The sequence below is a fragment of the Telmatherina bonti genome (assembly GCF_933228915.1).
Source record: "Telmatherina bonti genome assembly, chromosome: 1".
NCBI classification, from domain to species: domain Eukaryota; kingdom Metazoa; phylum Chordata; class Actinopteri; order Atheriniformes; family Telmatherinidae; genus Telmatherina; species Telmatherina bonti.
The window spans coordinates 6,132,116-6,154,615 of NC_136619.1; the positions used below are offsets into that span (position 1 = coordinate 6,132,116).

General features: G+C 43.5%; 1 protein-coding gene across 1 annotated transcript in view; it reads right to left on the reverse strand.

Annotated features, from left to right (window-relative positions):
* Positions 1 to 22,376, reverse strand: part of tshz3b (teashirt zinc finger homeobox 3b) — a 32,425-nt gene extending 10,049 nt beyond the window's left edge. The window contains exon 1 of the mRNA XM_079241977.1: positions 22,177 to 22,376. Coding sequence (XP_079098103.1) covers positions 22,177 to 22,216 — 40 coding nt within the window. The 5' untranslated portion in view covers positions 22,217 to 22,376. The remainder of the gene's footprint in view (positions 1 to 22,176) is intronic.
* Positions 22,377 to 22,500: the final 124 nt, after the last annotated feature.

Consider the following 22,500-nt stretch of genomic DNA (forward strand, 5'->3'; position numbering starts at 1 on the left):
TGTCAGCATGTGGCAGCTTTACTGTCCCTCTCACTCCTGCTAGTCATTATGCCATGGTGCATCCATGGTGCGAGTGCTGCATGAATATGAGTCGTACAGGTGCAAATAAACCCATTTTCATCTACATTAAATAATTTTTACTCTTTACTTATAACTATCTTAGAAAGAGGAGGGATCTGCATCCAGGTTTTCTGTATCTATGCTACCCTGTTCAGTGTGTCCCTGTTCCTATGCATGTGTCGCTCATATTGGAGAACAACTTTGCATCAGGCGACAGCTCCTTTTCTTACATTTCCCTCTCTCCATGCCCGATGCATGTGCACAAATGCATCCTGTTGCCAGCTGGCTGAAACAGCACTGTGTGTATATTTCAGCCAGGATTTTCCCATCACACAGCCAGAAGATAATACAAACACTGCATATATTCCAGCACATACACAGAGCCGAGATCCAGTGGAACAATGAGCAATATTTGCTGGAACTGGCCAGAAAGGATGCAGCTTTAAACTGCTTGCTCCTCCTTTAACCAGAAATGACCAAAAGTGGATCAGTGTGTGTGAGTGGACACCATATATTGCTCAACCTACACAGATATTATCAGAGGATGACTGTCAGTAAATGATCCTCTGGCTCTCCTTTGTTATTCAGATCGCTTGCACTTGAAGCAGTCACACTCTCAGAGCCCACAGGGCGACCCGGGGTCATGAGCGTTCATCCCATGGGACGGAGAAATGTGTTTGTGTTTGTGCAGAGAGGAAAAAAACCAGTGGGGTGTGCAGAGTTAGCCAGGCAGGGCTGAGCAAGATCCATCATTTCCACTATCTTCCATTTGTTTCTTCCTTCTCTCTGCTGCAGCCGTTCTCTCCCGCTTCCTCTCATTCACTCTCCTTCTGCCTCCATCACCTTAAATCTGCTTCGCACGCAAAGGCTTTTCTTTCACTTAACGCTTTATTTTTCCTTTAATTCCTTCATTTGTGTCAGAGGTCTTCATGAGACCACGGCAGAACTTCCCAAAAGAAAGCAGAAGAACAAACAAATGAGACCTCATTGCTGAACATAATGCATAATAAATACATGAAAAACAGTAAAAATGAGGATTTTCTGTTTCAGACATACCATCATGTGCACACTTTGGAACGTGCACACACTCACATCGTCTTTGCAGTGCAGTCCGGTTAGTTCCTGGGTATCTATTACCTGCCAGTCTGCTCTGATCTCTTTAGACAGCTCTGATCAAAAGATGTCATCCAACCTACCCGATCTGGCTCGCTGGGGAAGTTAGAAATGGGAAGTGTGTGTGTGTGTGTGTGTGCGTTTCAGAGTAAATCACACAGAGGTCTGGGTGTAAATAAAATGACAGGATCGCTTTAAGGTCCTGTCAAGTAGGCAGCAGGCGATTATGATAACGCCCAGTCTGTTCCAACGCAAACGGACACCCTTAAATTTACTGGCCGAAGGATAATATACATGATATAGCTCTTTTTCCTGTGTGCTCCTGCTGCCTGCATCTCTGCCTCCTTTTTCCTTGCTTTATTTTCTTTCCCTTCACTGGGAAAGTGATACATTTTATGTCAGTTTTATACATTTTTATGTTGTTTTTGGACTGTTAAAGCCAGTTAGGCTTTGGCTTGACTGCTCCATATAGCGGTACACAGGCAAGGAAGAGAACATTTATTTATTGACTGGTGGATGTCAAACTCTGCTAGCTAGCAGGATCTGCTTGCATCTCGCTTATATTGGGCTTTTCGACTTGACCTAATATGTAATAGACCAAAGTAAAATGTACTTTATGTGGTGAACTTGCAGATTAGTTTCAATCTAATTTAACAGATACTTGAAGGAACCTTTTAGTTTACAGGTAATGACATTTTTTCTCATGTTTGTTTTTAACTCTTAGTCAACACACTGAAATTTTAGTGAAAGAAATGTTGGCCTTTAAATCTATAAATAAATTAGCGGACAAATCGACTCCACACAAATCTACATATGCATGCACACACAGGCAAACATCAAGCATTAAACACTTAGCGCTTCACCTCAAGAAAGCAAAAACTCAAAACTAAATGGAAAAAAAAGGCAGAAAGGAAAACAATGTTGAGATGTAAAAGAGCAGAGGCAAAGCTCCATGCCAGCAATAAAAGGTGTAAAATGTGAGGGGTTTTGGAGGAAAGAAAAACGGCTTGCAATAAAGCTGGAAAACAGCACTGCTCCGAGGCAATTTAGACTGCAAAACACAAACCATTAAGTTTGTGCATTATCTTTTAATTTAATCTTGAATGATTTATAATCCATCACGCAAGGCTTCAACCATATCCAATTATTCTCTGCTGCTTGATTGACAACAAAGGTGATTTATTAAGCTAATAAAAACTGATGTGTTCTCCACTTGCTCTGAAAATAACAGCCGGACGAAGAGCTTAAAGACACACACACACACACACACACACACACACACACAGAGTCAACCTTCTTTAGGGGATTGAGATCAGCACTTTGCATGTAAATCTGTTTATTTTAAAAGCTGCATTTTATGTCAAGGATCAAAGTACGAGTTTAAACAAACAAACAAACAAAAAAATCACTTAAACATCGGAAATAAAAGCTCGGCCACAGAGACGACCGGCGGTTTCTTCACTACGTAAAGTCGAGTGATTATATCAGCCTTTGATTCCTCCGTCTATGGCATGTATGTCGTCTTAGTCTCAGCTTTATCTGCTAATGTTCTGCTCAACCACTTGATATAAAGACACAGAGCCAGCCTGATGGTGTGGCTCTGTGTTGATGAGCGGCAGGGTGAGGTGTGTGTGTGTGTGTATGAGTGTGTGTGTGTGGGTGGGGGGAGGTGGGGGGAGGGGGGGGGTTAATGGTCTGGAGTTCACATGCATATCAATGTAGCAGAGTGCCATTAAGAAATATTAGCATGTTTACAGCACCAAGCCATGTATGAGGCTCATTTAATGAGGCTTGTAGTCAAAGTCACACTTTTTTTGTATGTACACACACACACACACACACACACACACACACACACACACACACACACACAGCCTGCTTCATTAGGTCTATTTTTATTATTATTCTGTTTTTTATGAATTTACCTTAGATTGTCATTTCTGTTTGCATTACTTACATTTACCAACATTAATACAGAAATAAAGATGCTCAGATGCGAACAGAAACAGGAAGAAACCAGCGAAGCGGCCTCATTGCAGATCAGTTTGCTTCTCTTTACAAATGTTTAAATCCTTTTTCTAATCTTCTAGTTTTCTCTGACGACCTTCTATTCTCCATTTTCTACTTTTTCTACACTTTAAATCAGTCTGAGTCTTGATGTGGTGTTTAAAAGAGCCGCCTGACTGCTGTATGCATCCAGCAACGAAGCTGTTTAAAGGCTTTGTTTGCTGTTAGAACGACTGCAAACGTTTCATGTGATGAATCTCCATCTTCACCTTCCATCTGGACCACGGCCTGCTGCATGTGTCTGACTACAGGTATGACGGTCTTCAGTCTCAAAGCACGGGATCTTTGTGTCTGTGTGTGTATTTCCTGCAGGGTGGTAGATGTACAGACACACTGATGATGAATTAGGCTGCGAAGGAAAGCACCGTGTTTAAACATCCAATTACATCTGAAATCCAGCGAAAAGAAAAGACAACACTGAAAATTTCTGTATATCATGTCAAGGACGAGTGATGTGTGGATGGGTGTGTTTGCCTGTGAATATGTCATAAAAGTGGTAAAAACACACACTTCATGCATGAAACATGTCACCCAGACTACAGGCGTTCTGTCTGACAACAAACACCTGATGTGCTGTTGTAGTAAACAAACGTGAAGCAAATGTGTAAACCAGGGATCTCCTCCTGTGGTGACCTGCTGGTTTTCACTGTTTCCCTGCTGCAACACACCTGAGTCAGATCGATGTGTCACTAGCAGGCCTGTGCAGAATGTTTTCTGTTGTGTTGCAGCAGGGAAACGTGTAAACAAAGCAGGACAGTAACCGCTGACGAGGACCAGAGCTGGAGATCCCACACCATGTTCAAACACACGCACATGGGAAGCACGAGTTTAGCTCAAGGTAAACACACACACACACACACACACACACACACACACGTCTTGTTTTTTGTTTGTTTTGTTTTTTAATGAAACATTATCGTTTATTATTTGGATTTCTGCTGGCCTCTTTTAGCCGCCGCAAAAAAAACAAAAAACAATAAAAATGAATTTGGAAAAAGTGTGTTGGTAAACGGAAAGTTATGTTTTGTAAACGTTTGTGATATTTTCTGCTTAATGCTAGCTTATGCAGCAAAGCTGGTATTTCTTACTAAAACACAATAAACAGGAAAACATCTGTTTTTAATCTGCCGACAGTAAAATAAAAGTATTATTACTCTTTTGCTCCATAAAAGGTATTTTTATTTCTTTCCTGCAGAATATCCAAAAAATAAAATTTAATGAAGCATGAACACTGAAAAATAAATACAAAATAACACATTTTCTTTTCAACCAAACTGACCCGAAGACAAGAGGCCACCTCTCACACGGATCATCGCTGCTTAAATTCATCCCAGCATTTTCAGTGCAACCTACACACACACACACACACACACACACACACACACACTCTAACATGATGCCGTATCCGAGGCACATAACTGTGATTTGTGACAGCTGTGTGCAGGACATCATGTGACAGCTGCACACATGTGCACAAAGTTAAACACACACCCCCCTCAATGTAAAACAGACCGTTCACCATGTCTGGAATGCCACGACACAGGCCACCATTGATTAGTGTGATTTACAGCATAACTCACACACACACACACACACACATGCACCTAGTACACACACACATGCACACTTTCACTGTCAGTGTGTGTGTGTGTGTGTGTGTGTGTTGGCATGCGTGTAAATGTGCTGGACTTCATTTGTATCAGGTCTGTGGAATCCATAAACACTGGATCTTGTCAGGATTATGTCTAACGTTGCTTCCTCTCTGACTGGAAGACTCAGGCTTTTCCTCCTCCTCTCAGTCTGTTTTACATAACACACACACACACACACACACACACACTGGCACATGTAAAAATGTTCAGCAGCTTTAGTCATAAGATAAAAAATAAAAACAATGAAGGAAATGAAAAATGAAAGGATTAGAACGTGTGTGTAAAAGCTCGCAGGCTCGAGGCGTTGACCTGAAGAGACCCAAGTGTCGGAGAAAACGAAAGTCGGATTTCACTTCCTCCATCATGTAGACTTCTGAATAAATTAAAATGTTGTGAAATAATGACGGAATTCATTTGATGCTGGATGTTTTGGCTGCTGATGAATGAAAAATTTCATTAGAAAGCTGAATTGAATGTGTGTGTGTGTGTGTGTGTGTGTGTGTTGACATAGCCTCTATCTTTTAAAGACTGCTAGAAGTATTTTCAATTTTATGCTTTGTGCACTACCAAACAAAACTATCTCCAAACCAATGCTCATTAATTTTAATATACAAATATTTATATCCAGCATGAAGCCTGAAGATGCGCCGTGATTCTAAAACCATTTCACAGCAACTGGAACTTTCTGTCGAGCTCTCTCCCCGTCTCTTTGCCTGTTTGTTCTTTAAAAGGACCAACGTCTCATTTGCTTTTCCTTCCGGAGCGACACGGCTTCCTGTGATGGAAGTTTGAGTGGATGAATCCATCAATCCTAATGGGTGAAATTCCTGCCTGAGATATGTAATGGTTGCTTTGGCTTCAGCCATGTGCCGGCGGTTCATCCAGTGCGGCCAAGTGAAATTAAGCCCATATGACATAAGAAAGTTATTTAACGCACATTATTGATTTTTCTTTTTTTAAATCATGACTGATAAGAGTTCAGGAATGCTCAATAATAATAGATTTCCCAGAAATGCTCATTTATTTAGATTCCAAGCGTGTGGCCTTAGTAAAGCCAGATGATATTTCATTTAGACCCTGACCCCCCCAGAGGGGGAATTTTCAGAGGTTAGGAGAGAAAAAGAAAGCATCACAGTAATTGTTTGCTGTTGTCGTGCTTTCAGATCTTATTTCTACTTATTCCAAAATAGATTCCTCCAATCCAGCGGCTGTTACAGCAGAGACTTAACACTCCAGCTCATAATGATCAATAAATCAATAGTTACATGTTAGCCAATCTAGTGTCTATTGACTGGTTTAGAAGTGCTAATGAAAGCCACGCAAACAATCACAGACTGTCGTGTCTGCGCCTCATCATTATCTGTAATTTTCTTTTACCTGGTGACGTAAAACGACAGACTTTCATTTTCATCTTGCTGGGCTATGTGATGGCTACGATGCAGGATCTGTGTGTGCACGAGAGTGTGTGTTGGGAGGTGGGAGTTGCTCAGTGAGACTGAATATAACCTGAGGCAGAGCTTGAGGCTAAATCATTCCTGGAAGAGTGACAGAAAATGTAGAAAGCCAAATGTTAAATGTTGACTGATGCTCTGTCTGCTGCATCCATCTCCACTGCTCTGCTGCCTCTCTGCTTCTCCCTCCCAGCTTTGTGTGTTTCTATAGTTAGGCCCGTTTCTTTCTCCTCCGAACTTCCCAGAGAAGTACGTGTCAGTCATACGCAGAGCCTTCATATCTGTCCATATATCTTTATATCTGACTCCCAGCCTGTGTCTGCACTGCAAGATGTTGGAATGACATCCTGCATCCCACAAACCTGCCTAATCATCTTCTAAACACAAATAAATAAAAATAAATATGTTTGTGTTTGTGTTTTATTTAAGGCTGATAATGGCCAGATATCAGCTCAGTCTCACAAAACTTTACAAAACTGCCATGAAATCTGACAGATTTGTGTCCTGGGATTCAAACTTTCCAACAAATACCTGCACAGAGGAAGACAACATCAGTATGTTTTGTTTCTTTTAGAGTCATTAAAAGTAAAGATTATGTTTAAAGGAGAGAAAGATCATTTGGAACGTGAAAAGCTGACCTGGATTTGTTCACCATCCATCCAAGCCAGTGTTTTCTGTTTGAAATGTCATTTTTTTCTAACGCTTTCAGTGAATGGTTAACATACGCAGGTAGGGTTGGGAAATAAAAGCATCATATGAACACACAGGTAGTATAACAGAACCATGACATCCATGGTGCAACCCAGTGTTGCTTGGCAGTGACTGCAGTGGCAGGCATGCTGTCTGAAACTACTCCAATACAACATGCAGCAAATCCTCAGGTATTCAAAGAGAAGATCCTCTGCTGTGACAACAGAACGTGAGTATTCAGGAACAAGAGGAAAGTAACCCTATACACTCAGAACAGGAAGTTCTCGCTGTGGGCGATCCAACAAGTCTGCATTCACTGTAACATTATCTCCGTTTAACCTGACAGGCATTTAGACATCTGCTTCATCCGCAAATCACAAAATAATATGACTGAAAAGAAGATTTCTCCCAAAAAGAATTTCATTTAATGACCTAAAACTAAAACAATGAATAAGAATCTGCAAAAACAGAGATAAAAAAATCCTCCTGCAACTCCTAAAATGGGCCGATTGCATGTCGTAAACAACTGCTTGACTGTTGGTTGGTCGGTTTCACCCTGTTTTCTCTCCCATGCAGTTGTTTTGTCTGAAAGCGTAGCTGGTTGTGTACAGAACGTTTTATTCCACTCATGTGCTGGCGCTGCGTAAACTCCTGATAATAAACGGCGGTGGGAAAATTAGAGATGCCAAAACACACTGGAACCTCGCTCAGATCAAAGATGTGACACAGAGAACGGCGGAGATCCTGTCGGATTCTTCTTCTCGTCTGAAAGCTCACAATGAAACGCATGCAGGTGCAACGCACCAGCATGAGGGTGGCGCGTTGGCTAGAGTCTAAACAGACATGAGGAGCAACGTGCAGGCACAGACTGATGCAACACACACACAAAAGCTGAATAATTCACTGTAAAATTAATGTTATTTAAATCCAAACATCAACATAAAATACATCCACAAATATTCCACATCAATATTTTCTACCATTTAAAACTAAACTTTTGCCATGAAGTTACAACTGATGAGATTTATCTGAAGTTGGGACACGTTGAGACATTTTCAAGTGATCAAAAAACCTCATTGAAAATCCCGTCCCTGTTTTTGACACGATGAAGATGCGATGTGTCTGTTCGCAGACAAATCTGACCGTGCTGCACCTCTCTGCATGCAAGTGGAATATTGTCGTCCTTCATTTTCCTTGTTGAAAAGATGTGCCGACATTAATGGACGGAGTGGAAACAGAGACGCACCGCCGTGGTCATTTCCGTGTGATGATTCAGTTTTTAGAGGATTTAAAATAAACCTAATGATGTAAAATCCCTCCCAGGTTTCAGGCAGCAGTCAAAGTTAAGATGATTTTTGGTCCAAATTCAGGTGATGATGCAGGTAAAAAGCAAACTGGGAGGATGGATTATTTCATTTCCACCAGTTTTAAATATCTGTTTAATCCATTGCAGGTTTTTTTCTTTTTGCTTTGGAAAGGATAAATAATAAATTAAATAAATAAACTGGATATCTGATTTATTTTTCATCCAAGGCTGAAGGTAAACTCTGAGCTCTTTATTTTCAGAAAGCAGGATGGAAGAAGATGAAAGTGCTTCCACACGTTCTCAGGTTTCCATCAGCAAGAGCTTTAAGACAGTTCCTCTAAAAATGGCACATTTCAGGAAAGTCTCTCCTTAAACTGTGTTTAAACTTGTCTGTCCATCCAAGCAGGGACAAAGTAGCTTGGTCCGCAACGGAAAAGAGAATTTGAAGGAATTTGAGTTAAATCCCACTTCCTCACATCATCTAAAAGGTGTGTTTGACAAGCAACTCTGATGATGCATATTAATGGTTTAACTGGTGGAGACGGACATTAAAAGCATATCATGTGATCCCTTTTCTCTCATTTGTCTCCTGCATGATTAACTTGCCAAAGAAACACTTAAGAAAACCAAAAATAAGACCGAGCATGTTGTTTTCACTTGGGCTGTATTTAGCTGCATGAGTGCATCTGGGGGTAACGGATGAATCCGCATCACTCTGAGAAGCTCTTTCATTGCCTCTGCCAGGTTTTCCTTTAAAAAAAAAAAAGCCTCTTTTCTTTTTCCTGCCCATCTCTTTGTAATTAATTAGAGCGTTGCCACCGGCGAACAGGAGAAGCGGTTTTATCAGCACTCGGTCATTCCACTCCTTCACGTCTCAGAGTGTCTGCAGGAGGAAATAAGGGGTCACGTACAAGATAGTTAGAAGCAGGGCAGAAATTTAAAAACACTTGAGCAAATTTAAGCAAATAAAACCTCCCAGACACAATGAGAGCCCTTTGCCTCTTTTCCAACCTATGACCAAGTATCAGCAGGGTCATATCTTTTTAATTATCTCTCCCACCTTTGATTAATTATTCGGCGTGACAACAGCGTGTTGGTAATGCTTTTCACCTGCCGCAGCTGACTGACGGCCCCTCTGTCGAACTCAAAAGCAAACAGCTGCTGCCATGATTGCCTAGCAACCGGCTAGTGATGGATGAGTGGAAGAGATGGATGGCCACAATAAATCACCATGTCTGCCTTGGTGCTATAGAAATCTGGAAAGAGTGAAGAGGATGGAAAGGAGGAAAGGAGGGAAGGGAAGACGGGAGCAAACCCAAAATGTGTGAATTTATAATCCACACAAAAAGGCTTTTAAAAAGTAACCAGAGTCTGTTGCAGTCAGGACATCCTCCTCCACAATAATTCCTTTCTAATTCCTACTAAAATTACTTCAGAGGTTATTAAATGTGATGATTTTAGAAGAATCTAACGGAAACTGCAAACATGGAAATGATTAAGTCTACCGGATCTCACTGAGAACAGCTCAGTGGTGAATAAGTTCAATCCGAGCGACACGAGCTGTTCTCTCACTGCAGCCGTCTGCCACACATGCAGGTATCATGCACACATATTCAGCGGTAGATGGTAGTACCAGAGCTGAACAATGACCTTCCAGTCCGTAAACAAGCGCTTTCATTGTCAGCTGAACACTCTGCATTTAGTATTTAAGTCTCATTGTGATTGATGGAAGATCAAAATGCAAGTTTGATGCAGTTAAATGTTTATGTAGACATTTAGGCAACTCAGCAGACTGTTATCTCCATCATAAAACAATATTCATCACTGCAGTGGAAAGTCTCCACCGCAGGAAGCCGTACGGGAAACACATCATTCCTAAGCGAGCATAATTACACGTTCAACTTATGTGCTTTAGTGTCTTATTGGGATTTGATGGGTCACGCAGATAGCTGCAGAGACCAACCACATCACACACTTTTCAGCCTGATTTTTAAATAAAACACTTGTGTGGAAGGTTGGAGAACCTGAAATGAAAGCAAACAGTCCTGCATAGAAGGAGAAAAAGAGCTGTAATGTCACTGAAAATGACCCTTTCTGAAAAGTCTTTGTTATAAATATACTCTGGCAAAACCAGAGGAAGTCTGGCAAAGTGCACCTGAGTTTACTCTGCCAAGCTACGTGTCAAACACACGTACAAATCAGGGCAGCAAATTCACAGCAATATGTTCTAATTATCAAAGTAAAGGTTTTTAAACAGTTCTTTTCACCTCAAACATGTAAAATTCCCTCAGGGTATCCTTTATAACGGAAGTCAAGGAAATCCATGTCAGTCAAGTGAATGACGACTGTCAACTTGGTCTCATTCATCCAAAGCTCCATGGAACATCAGATTTAAGTAGAGCAGGTCGAAATGAAGCTTCAAATGTTTTATTGTTATTAAATGCGCAAATTCATGTTTATAAAGTTGCTGCAGAAATAACGGAGAAAGATAAAAAGAATTCGATGATCAGAAAACGATTCAGAATCGTCCAAATTCTCTTCCTGCCTCCCTGAAGAAACTGGGACGAGTCAGAGAGGGATTGTGTCTTATGGCTAATGCAGCGTTTCCCTCCTCAAGCGTGCACGACTCACAGGGGTCCAGAAGGAACGTGCACTCCTAACTTTACCGTCTTTCTTCTTGTTTGTAGCTCCAACAAATTCTGATTGGTTGTGATCAGCTGAAGCTTCGCACAGCTCTGGAGACACAGAGATCTTCTCCAACTCATGGAGCAGTCGCTTCATCAACCTGCAGAGAGGCTTCGGGTGGAGATTCCCACAACACACCCAGAACCAGAACTCTTGCTACAACAGCTTTTGCTACTTTGTACAGTAGACCCCCCCCCCAGGTAATCTGATTACTTCTGGCTTGGAGAGCAGGTGAAAGAGAAGAAGATCCATCAGTGACTTGTGGGCTTTTTTCAGCCTTTGTTTCTCCTTCCTGTTTGTGTTAGAGTCATGTAAAAGTTATGCTTATTTTGTATGTTTTTGTACACAACATTATCATGGAACCATATTTTGTTGTAATGTATTATTTTTCCTGCTATGGAAAATTTAGCTAGGTTTTGTATAGTTTTAATAATATTTTGTCTTTATATGTTTACAGTTAAATTGACTATTTTAGGCTCCTTTTGACGTCCTGCATCAGGACCATGAAGCGAGCGCGCTGCGGAGTGCGCATGTTCAGTGGTTTAGTGAATGGAGCAGGACGAGGAGCTACAGTTTTTCTGACCATATGAAAGAAAATATTTTTTATATTTTTGTTTGTTAAAGTAGTTGCAGTAGTTTTGTGGACGCAACACGTAAGTTTTTCTTTTTTATTGCTTGTTTAATAAATGGAGATAATTTTGTATCCATTTGCTTTGTTTTTGTCACGAGTCAGAAACCTCACATCCTGCAAGAGTGGCCAGAACAGCTTCTGTTATGTTGAAGTTACGCTGCCACTACAATTTGCATTTTTCTTCTCATTTCACTCTAATCCTAATTTTTCCTCGTTTGTTGAAACCCCGACCGTCCACCCTGCTGCACCCCCCCCCCCCCCCCCACCCCCCCCATCACCTGCCATGTCCTCACACACTCACATGCTCTCCTTGCTGTAGCTCAGGTTACAGCTCTGTAGCCATCCAGTCTAAATAATATAGCAGTGATGAATGGCAGGGCCAGATTCATATCCATCAACAGGCTCTTTTTTTAAGAAGCATCCATCTTCTATTAGGCCTCCCTTTGAATCTGGAAAAGTGAGGCGAGAGAGAGAGAGACGAGCTGAACCCATGGGAGAGAGACTGGCGAGCAGTTGTGGGTTTGTGTGCGTGTTAGATAAGACATCATGACTGATACACGCCTGCGATCAACCCGTAGACATATGAACACAGAGGAGATGCACGCAGATTCTTATTGACACACACACACACACACACACACACACACACACACACACGCACATGCATGCCTGCGCACGAATCCAGGAGATTAATGGAGGTGTGATTTACAATCTATACTTATTTGTTATGTGAAATGTGAGCAATTGTGTGTAAAATACTACTTAAAGTTGCAATATCAATATCACACACATGCCTGCTTCTACGTGCACACAAACACACATGCCTGCTTCTACGTGCACACAATCACACATGCCTGCTTCTACGTGCACACAAACACACATGCCTGCTTCTACGTGCACACAATCACACATGCCTGCTTCTACGTGCACACAATCACACATGCCTGCTTCTACGTGCACACAAACACACATGCCTGCTTCTACGTGCACACAATCACACAAAGAGAAGAAGGAAATCAGCGGCGCTCGCGCTCTCACTCACACATTCATGCAATAATCACCCTCTTCCTCCCTGTTTCCCCTCTCTCCTCATCCCTCACCCCCTCCTCCCTTGCAGGACCTCAGAGGCAGAAAGGAAGACTGCCCTGCACACATATGCGCTTGTGTACACACCACGCACTCCCACACACACACGTGAGGCCCTGGCAAGGCCCTGTTTGATAAATGACACACGTCATTGTGTCAGAAGAGAAGGGTGGGTCTGTGATGTATGGTGCGGACGATGAGAGGGGGAAATCGACTGTTTGGCAGTGAGACGGCGCTCCTCTCCAAGCCGCTCTCCTCCTCTGGTTTATGGAAAGCTCTGGATACACGCAACGACCATGCAGCACATGCATCCGCAAAGACGTGCAAAACACACCACATCAGTGAGGTCTGCATGCATAACTGCACTCCAGTCCGCGCCAGACACCGGGCGAGATTCTCCGAAGCCAGGACGCCAAGTTGCCCTGATTTTCCCTCTCAGCTGCTCTTCTTTCTGCCTCTTTCCTTCTCTGATTGCAGGAGCTTGGCATTCCCTGGCTGAGTTGCACAGAGCAGGAGTTCATTGAGGAAAAATAAAAAGCAGAAGAAGAGGAGAGGGAAGCGAGAGCTGGATGTGGGCAGGCAATCGGCGAGGGGGACGCAAAGATATCAATCACCGTCCCGTTTGGCAACAGAGATACTAGTATTTCAAATAAAAGAGCCAAACCTAGACAAATAGCCGTAGCATGGGGCTGTAACCCGAGCCCCCCCAGCACCACCCTGAAACTTCTCATAAAGTGGAGAAACAGAGAAACAGAGCACGGCTTGGGCTTTGTATCCCCCCCCCCCCCCCCCCCCCCCAGACTGTCTTTCTCCTGCCTCTTTTTCTCTCTTTGTCGCTACCAGGCGAGGTGGCTGACATCTGCAGAGTGCATTTACAGGGAAAAAAATGTGTCAGAGGAGTGTGATGCACTCTTTTGCACGCATGCACACACACACACACACACACACACGTAAACGCACACACACACGGCCCCCCTTGCTCGGTTTCATTAGCTCACTGGCAGGGTGGCACTTCTCAAGCTCATTACTGAGGAAGGATTTATGGCGCGGCAGCCAGTGGCGGAGAAAAGGCATCTGTCAATAATTGCAGGGAGCAGCAACTCCCATCTCCACCAGCTTTGAAATCTCATTAGGTATGCAGTTATCAGGCATAAAGATCAAAAACATTACTCAGCTCCGACAGAAACCGACCAAGAAACATTAATTAGCAACAGGCCCTCACAGTATAAAATAAAACAGCCTTCTTCGCTACTCCTCTCATCTCTCACACTTTTCTCTCCTGCTTTCCAGCTCTCTCTCTCTATCACCTGCTTCCTCACGCTTAACCTTCTTTAAAACACAAAACCGGCAGAAAGAAGCAGATGGAAGTCAGTATCTGGTCTAAACACACATTTCCCTCCTTCTGAGTCCAGACCCGGGTTGACTCAAAGCTTCAGCACATACCTGCACTGCTGCACAACAAAGAAGAAGAAGAAGAAACCGGGGCCAAGAGGATGTGAGGGTGTAGATACATATATGTTTGTGTTAGTATGTGTGTGTGTGTGTGTGTGTGTGTGTGTGTGTGTGTACATGAGGAGAGAAGAGGAAAGTGCTGTCAGCCTTACAAGGATGTCAGCTCAGGCTGGCCCTGATTACCGGGGCCTCAGACAGGTCCTCGCTGGCTCCTCGCTGGCTCTTCGCTGGCTCCCTTTCCTTTCATCACAGTCACCGTTACACACACACACGTGCAAACACACAGGACTGATGGCTGCCAGTCTCGCCTCGGTTCAGCCGGAGCCTCCGTGGGAAAGGGAAGCGATGGGTTCTGATTGTCTGAGCGCGCACACAAACACACACATTTTGTAGACATAAAGGCAACCCCCACTGGGGGTAAGAAGAAACCCAGACCTGGAGCCGAGCCCAGCTGACACTCAAAAGATGCACACACACACACACAAATGGTTGACATACACTGGTCCTCTGAGCGGGCCTGCAGCGTCTTCGTCTCCAGGAGACCCTCGTGCACAGACACACATCTTATCCCGTCTCCTGAACATGACGGGAAGCAGACGGAACACAGCAGATATGCTAAGAAATGATACGCAACCGTAAACAGTTGGGTCGGCTACTCGGCACAAAAAAATTTCTCAGCTTCTCAAAATGATTGAAACCATCATTTATCCCATATGAGATCATAAATCCGGTCCGTTTTATTTGAAGAGATGAACACGAGACCGGTCCAGAGGAGCTGCGCCGTGATTGGTCCGTGGCCTGCTGGAGGGCTTTGGCAGTAAATGCACATATATCTATAGTGTCAGCACAGGAAGTCAGTGTGTGTGTGTGTGTGTGTTTGTGTGTATGTGTGTAGGGATCTCAGACCATTCACTAAATTTCCTGTTTTAGCAGTTTTCCCAGAGTGCCTCTGTGTTTAGGTTGAGACCATTAACTTTGTAAGTTTGTTATTTAGTTTAAACTCAGAAAAAAGAGGGAAAAACAGATTATCTAAATGTCTTTTTTTATAATGAATATTAAATATTATTTATGTAGCCATCTACATATAAAGCAGGATGACGTCAAACAGCCACAAGTTATTAATATTTCATCGTTTCACTCATACGTGAATGTTTGTGCACCGCCTGCCTTCACGCTGAACCGAGGTCAACCTGACCGTTTCATTTCATCTACATGTAAAGATATAAATATATTTTTAGATTTTTCCCTCCAGTTTGAACTTGATATGTGTTTGAATCATCATCATCATCATCATCATCATCATCATCACTTCCCGTGGTTTCCCTCTGCGTTTCATCCCATTAACAACATAAAGGGGGAATTTGTGACACTTTTGTCTCAAAGTATTATAAAAAAGAGCTCAGATTATGTTTGTAAAAGTGACTGTTTTGATGTGATGTCAGAGGTTTTAATGTTAGCAAACATTAGCAGCCCGGCTCCACCTCCTGTAGGCGTTACGATACGTAACCATACTGGTGAGTCACTGTCATGTCCGTCCGGCCTCGGTGGGAGAAGAAGAAGAAGAAGCTGACCTGAGACTTTATGTGTGGGGATTTTCTGAAAGAACAACTGGATCAAACGTTGGTGCGATAGATGAAGACAGAAGCTGTCGCTGAATCTGAAGCATTTTCAGTCTCTTTGTTGAGTTTAACTCTCTAACTTCCTGTTAGTTTTACGCTTTATTTGTTTTTTATTGTTGTTTTGTAGAAGCTATTTCGTTAGGTTTAGGCATTAAAACTGGATGGAGGAATCCGCTCCTCTCATCTCCTCCCTTACGCCTGCAGGAGGTCACGTTTCTGATCAGAGTGTGTCTTCCTAGCAGCGGTGAACATGGAGAAAACCGACCTGGAGAGCCTGAGAAGGTTGTTTCTTCACCGTGAGTGAAACAATGAAAGGTGATAAAATGAAACAGATAAATCCAGATAACATTCAGATGAAGATCCCGGTACATGACCACTGGAGAACAGGACTACAGGAGGAACCATCCAACCCTCCTGCTTCGCTCCCATTTCCCCCCGCTGCTTGTGACATCCTTCATCCAGAGGCCTCTGCATCCTTATTTCAGCTTATTATTATCCATCAGGCCATGAATGGGAGGAATTTTATCTGTCAGCTGATGGTTGAAGCAAATACAACTTTCTCTGACGTCGTTGCTCCATAAAGAAAATTAAGAAACATTTTTAACCAACTGTGTTTTTATCAAGTTCATTTTCTTGCAGTTGTTGACTCAGATGTTGGGACCTAATCTTATGGATTATGTATAATAATGTAAAATACATACGTATAATATTTCCTTACTTTGTTTCTACGGTTATTTACGTACCTTTCGAGCCAATACTGAAAATCAATATTTCTACATAACACTCAACCAAGAAGAGCACTTTGCATTCACCTGCTACAAACAACACAGCTTTCTCCTAAAAATCCTCTTTGGGGAGGAAAAGAGGAGAAGGGAGGAGACAGAGAGAGGAGAGAGGGGTGGAAGAGAGGGGGGGCGGGACTGAGAAAAAAGAAAAGATGCAGCCTTGTGAGCCAATTTAAGAAATAACTGCTGATGCATCAGCTATTGACTGTTTGAGCGCTCATGATAACGCTCAAGGCGAAACTGGGAGCGAAATGACAGCATCAACTGCCTGCAATAAAGTGCAGTGTGCCAGACCAAGGGGGCTCTAATTGACAGCTGTCAACCTAATGGGAGCCATGACGGAAGATTCTGGGAGAGAGAGGAAGAGAAACACTGTTTATAAACCATCAGCCACTTATCCTCAAGGAATGGAGGGGCGGGGGGGAGATATGAGGGAGCCTCTCCCTCATGCTCGCTCGCTCGCTCGCTCTCTTTTTTTTTTTTCTTTCTCAATGATTGTCGTTTGTCTACTTGCTTGCTTTTTCATTCACTCCTACTTTTTCTTAGCCATGCACATAATCTTTTTTACAATCTCATTCCCCTTCTGTCTTTCCCTATGATAGAATATTTAACCATACTAGAGTTCTCCCACTTTATGTCTTCTCTCTCCCTCTCTTGGTTCATTGTGGCGTGGGGGGGTGGGGGGGCAGGAGCAGTGAAAGAAGCAGAAGAAGGCCATAACAAATCACAATGTCAGTTAGCTGCCTGGGAAAAACTCCCTCCCTGCAAAGTAATGCGGGGAGAAGGGCAGATACTGGCACACGGAGAGGGAGTGGAACACAGCGTTTGCAGCTCAGCGTATATGAAAAAGTTTTATTAAATGTAGTTTTAGTCAGAGACCAGTGCAGGGGGGGGGGGGGGGGGGGGGGGGGGGGGGGGTTAGTTGTTATTAGATCTGCAGGCAGAAGTTATCTTTCCAGCAGAGTTAAAGCGTTTAAACTGGCCAAGCTCAATGTGAGAGTCGTGTTTCCCAGCCTATACTGGGAGAAGTAACTGGAGGGAAACTCCTCTGCAGGTTACGTCGCCGTGAGCAACGACCAGCTCGTTTCATTCTCATCATTTATGTTGATGTTACTTAGGTTCAGAACAAGGGAAATGACAGAACATCAACCAGAGCAATATGTTGAAGTTTGGTTTTTTTCTTTAGTTGCATGGTTCCTAACCCCCCCGCCTCCCCCAGACTTGTCTGCAGATGTGTCCTCAGCAGGCTTCTAACCTACAGGCTAGCAGCTAAAGGAAACATGACTGTTGGATTAAGGAGAAGTAGAAGTGGGCAGCCGGTCTGTCCGACCATCAGACCGCTCAGGAAAGAAAGAAACAGACGCCTGAAGATCAGCATGTAGCTAATGTAGTTAGCCCAGATGTTAACGGCTGGATCTTCACAGACGCAAAGACACCAAAGTTCAAGGCGATGACCTTTTTCCTCGTCTCGCCGCAGCTTTGAGTCTTTTCAGATGTATCCACTTCATTAGAAAGTGGAGAACATGACTTTTACTTGGGGGATGAGTAAGCTCTGAATTTCATTCCTCTGCTCAGGACTTCGTCTGCCATGTCTTAAAGGTCATTTCTGGGTGACAAGCTTTAAAATGTTGGGGAGAGCAAGCAGAGCACAAAAGAAACAAATCCAAACTGGTAAACATCTTCAGAGTCAAAAACACGAGCATCCGGCCGCATATTCATCCAAAAGGTCTGATATCCTGAAGAATTCATTCCAGCTACGCTCTGCCATCTAAGCTGGGTCAGAGAAATATCCTCAGAATGAGAACAATTACGTCTGAACTCATTAACAGCAATGTTAACACGAGCTTAACCTTCCATTAGCTCAACCTTATTTACATGTTCCATGTTGTTCTGCGTGAGAAAAGCAGCTTTGATGCAGACATCTAACATCTTACGCAATGCTGAAGTCATACGGCATCATTTCTGTTGCAAAACCTCTCAGACTGTAAGTATTCCCTTTACTAGATCTCTGTTAGGAATGTGTCCTCCTCTCTGCTGAACAAGGTGAAAACGCGCCTGTCTGAGGATCAGCGAGTGCGCCCGCTCCCTCCTGCGAATCTGTGTGAGTGAGTATATTTAAATGGGCCACTGCATCTCGACTTAGATCCACCGCGAGTGCAACGTTAACACACATCAAGCATGATTAATCTCCTGCTCTCATCTACAATCAATCACACACACACTTGCAAATGCACACTTACACACACACGTGTGCTCAGAGGCAGAGAAATCACAGAAATCAGCTGCTTTTCCCCGCTCAGCTGCCATCTATCTCCTGTTGGGCAGAAGCAGATCTGTCTTGATGTTAATATTTACATAAATCATGCTTAGCCTTTTTGGACACCATGCTGATGATAGGTGTTTCTGAAAAATCAACGTGGGAGAAAAATCCTCTCACTCTGGGAAAGTGTCATTGAGTAGCTAATAATGACCCATGTCACCGTTATCAATCAGCAATGGGCTGAAGAGTTCACCATATACCACCATCCCACCTTCCCTTTAACACCCCGCACGGCTCTGAGTGCACTTTCAGGAATAAGGATATCAGTCAGGTTAAATTTGGAGCTCGCAGGTAAAACAAAATGTTCTGGCTGTTTGATGTTCAGGCTTCCTCTCTAACAATCATCTGTTAGGTCTGGTTTGGCTTTGAAGCCCGCGGACAAAAGCCCAGTTGTTGACCGAGCTTTGCCTTTTTCTGTCAAAACCCTGAAACAATAAATACTCCTTCTCATAAAACACGGTGTGAAGGACAATGGTTAGGAATGAGCCAGAGGAACGTGCACAGAAGGCCCCTTTTAAGACCCCCAAGTGAAGAAGCAGCAACCAAAAGCAGGTCCTGTCCAAACCAGTAGCAAGCACCAGTAGCCAAACCTCACCTGTGGTGGGAAAGGTGGGGGTGGCTGGAGCAGGGGCTAAATGAGGACGATGTAAGATCAAGTTGATTACATCCAGCTATGCAGCAGACCTAATTGGCGAGCGTGACAGTGTGCGGCGCTTGTCATCTCCAATCATTAGGCCTGTCAGAAATCCATCAGACACTCGGCTAATTAGGAGAACGCTAATGAAGCTGGCAAAACAACTCCTCTTTTTAGTTGGCTGAGTGCGCTCTGACACCAGGGCGGTGCGGAGGAGGTGGCGAGGTTTTTCTGGGAAAAGCTGTGAGGAAGGGTGAAAGAGATCGGGGAAAAGGTACGAATAAATGCAGCATTTTTACCTTCATGTGGGACGTTTGTTCTGACAGAGACAAAGAAAATACAACAACACCCAAAGAGCTCAATAAGAGAAAGAAAGATGGAGATTTTGTTCTTAGAAAACAAACAAAGTTCGGGGTACACCCCCCCCCCCCCCCCCCCCCCCCTTGTTTCTCTACTCCCACTTCCCAAATCCTTAATCAAGACCCATCATTTGCAGTCCTTCCATGACTCTTGCCATTACTACAGCAATCAGCTTGTCATCGCTCCTTTGTGCGCCAACAGTTCTTCTAAACCTCACAACTTGCAGCTGGATGGAAGGAGGGGGAGAGGAGGGAGGGACGGTTGGGGGAGGAGGAGAAGCGAAGGGTAAAAAATAGGCAGTTGCCAATAGTTTAAAATGAAACTCCTCCCTCGCCTCGTGTTTGTTCTCGTCCGCTCATCAAAGAAATAAATGGCTGATTTTCCTTCCCGCTCTCACTGCCGCCACACTCACTCCCTCATTCCAGCTGAATGAAAAGGTTTTCAGTCATCACACATCCATCCATCCATCCATCCGGTCCTCCATCCCCACACCCACTGTGTCCATTAGAGCTAAAACATTTTGATCAAGCAAGGCTCTGGCTTGAGAAGGCATCAGACTCTTGGTGTGTTTCTGTGCCAACCTCTGATTGACCATTAGTGCCACTGATGAATGTGGCTGTCAGAGGGCAGACAATTAAATCAAAATATGAACCAAAGTCTCTGTGATGGAACAAACCAGTCTCCTGCCTCCCAACGAAGCTAACAGTTACATGTTTAATACCAGTCTGGATGCCGTTGCATGCACAAAGAGAGCTGCATCCAGCCTGCTGGAGGCGGGGGTGCTGCTGGGTTGGAGGGGGGGGGGGGTGATAAAAGTGAAAAAAAAACAGACACAAATATGATGCAAAGATGCAATAAAACAATGGTGTTAATGGCGAGATGTTTGCGAGGCCAGACATGACTTCAGCAGGGCCTCATCTCCCAACGGTAGAGAGGCTTGATTTATCGACACTTATTGGGAATGAACAGATCAAAGGCTCGGCTGGATGACAGGTGATCAATCAGGCATCAAATCAAAGATGGCAATTGTCCATTAAAGCTCTCTTCCAGTACACACTCCCACCCTGGGCTGTGAAATAATCTTTACTCTATAGAGGGAAAGTCTTTGCCAGAACTGATGGGAAGGATGGACAGAAAACAGGAAAATGGAAGCAAAGATTCATTCAGGAAAACTTATTCTGCTCCAGAAGGGAAGAGAAATGCTGGATGTGTTGGGATTAAGTTGTATGGGAATAAAAAAAAGTCACCAAAATGACCAAAGATTATGAAAGAAAACACACACAAATACACTTGTAAAATAGTATCCTGCAGGCTGGAGAGCATCGCAGCATTTCCAACATTACTGTGATGCTCCAACGATGTTTCACCAAAACATATTAATAATATCAAATGTTTCTGCGGCTGTGAGCTGACCCAGGAGATCCAGCAGAACTGATCCCTAATCCTACACACAGAGGGGAAGGAGGTGCCATGACTCTAACCTTCAGAGGAACTGAAATCTCTGTAGAAACAGAGGATGAAAACAAAAAAATGACCATAAAAATGATCGGTGAGACTTTTTAAAGGACGTGTTCACGGCTGACCTGTGACCAGCAGCGGGACGGTCTCTCTGATTACAAAACCGCTGTTTGGAACAATCTTTCCAAGGATGAGGAATAAACAGCTTGCACCGTTTTCATTTAACCTGAACATTGGGATATTTTTACTGTTAAATCACAAAAATAATTCTGAGAAATTTCAAAGAGTGGCTCAAAAAGATACATTTTGAAGAAATAAAAAATCATACATACATACATACATACATTTATATATATATATATATATATATATATATATATATATATATATATATATATATATATATATATATATATATATATATATATATAATTAAATTTCCTTACTGTGCATATTTAATCATGAAGACCAAAAGGAAAACATGAGGACCAGTAAACTTTCTCCGTTCAGCCTTTTAATTCTTGCAGAAGGAAAAAGGGAATTGTTATGTTTGCAGGGTCTCGGACGACCCCCGCTGAGATGTTCTGACAGAGGTTTCTGCTCCATCAGACGCATCAGCTGATTGTAAAACAATAACTGGAACATAAAGAAAGAAAAGTGTCTGCTGGGAGAAAGTGCTGCGTTTGGGTGTTTTCTGAGTGTGTGTGGCGATGAGAAATGCAAATAAAAAGTGAGTGGAGTGTGAAGGAGAGGGTCAGAAACAGAGAGAGACGTGGAAAAGACACGCGAGGCGGAACGCAGAGCTACCTGCGGCGCGCCGGGGCGCTTGCTGCTTCCTCCGCGGCATGTCGGCGTCGGGGGCCCGGCAGCGAGTTGCTCTCTGGCCACGGTGATCCGAGGCTGCGTGGGGGATCCGCGAAGCTTTGATACACAGTCTCCCCCCTGGGTGCGCTCTCAGGGATCCCACATAGATCGAGATGGGAGTGTGTGAACAGGGAAGGGTGTGTGTGTGCAGTTTGGAACAGGAAAGAAAAGCCAGTTGGAGCGAAGATCTGCGCAGGAAAAGCAGCGTGGAGTCCCGCTGCTGATGCGTCTCTGTCGGCGGCTCCAACCGTCTCCCCGGCTGGGGAG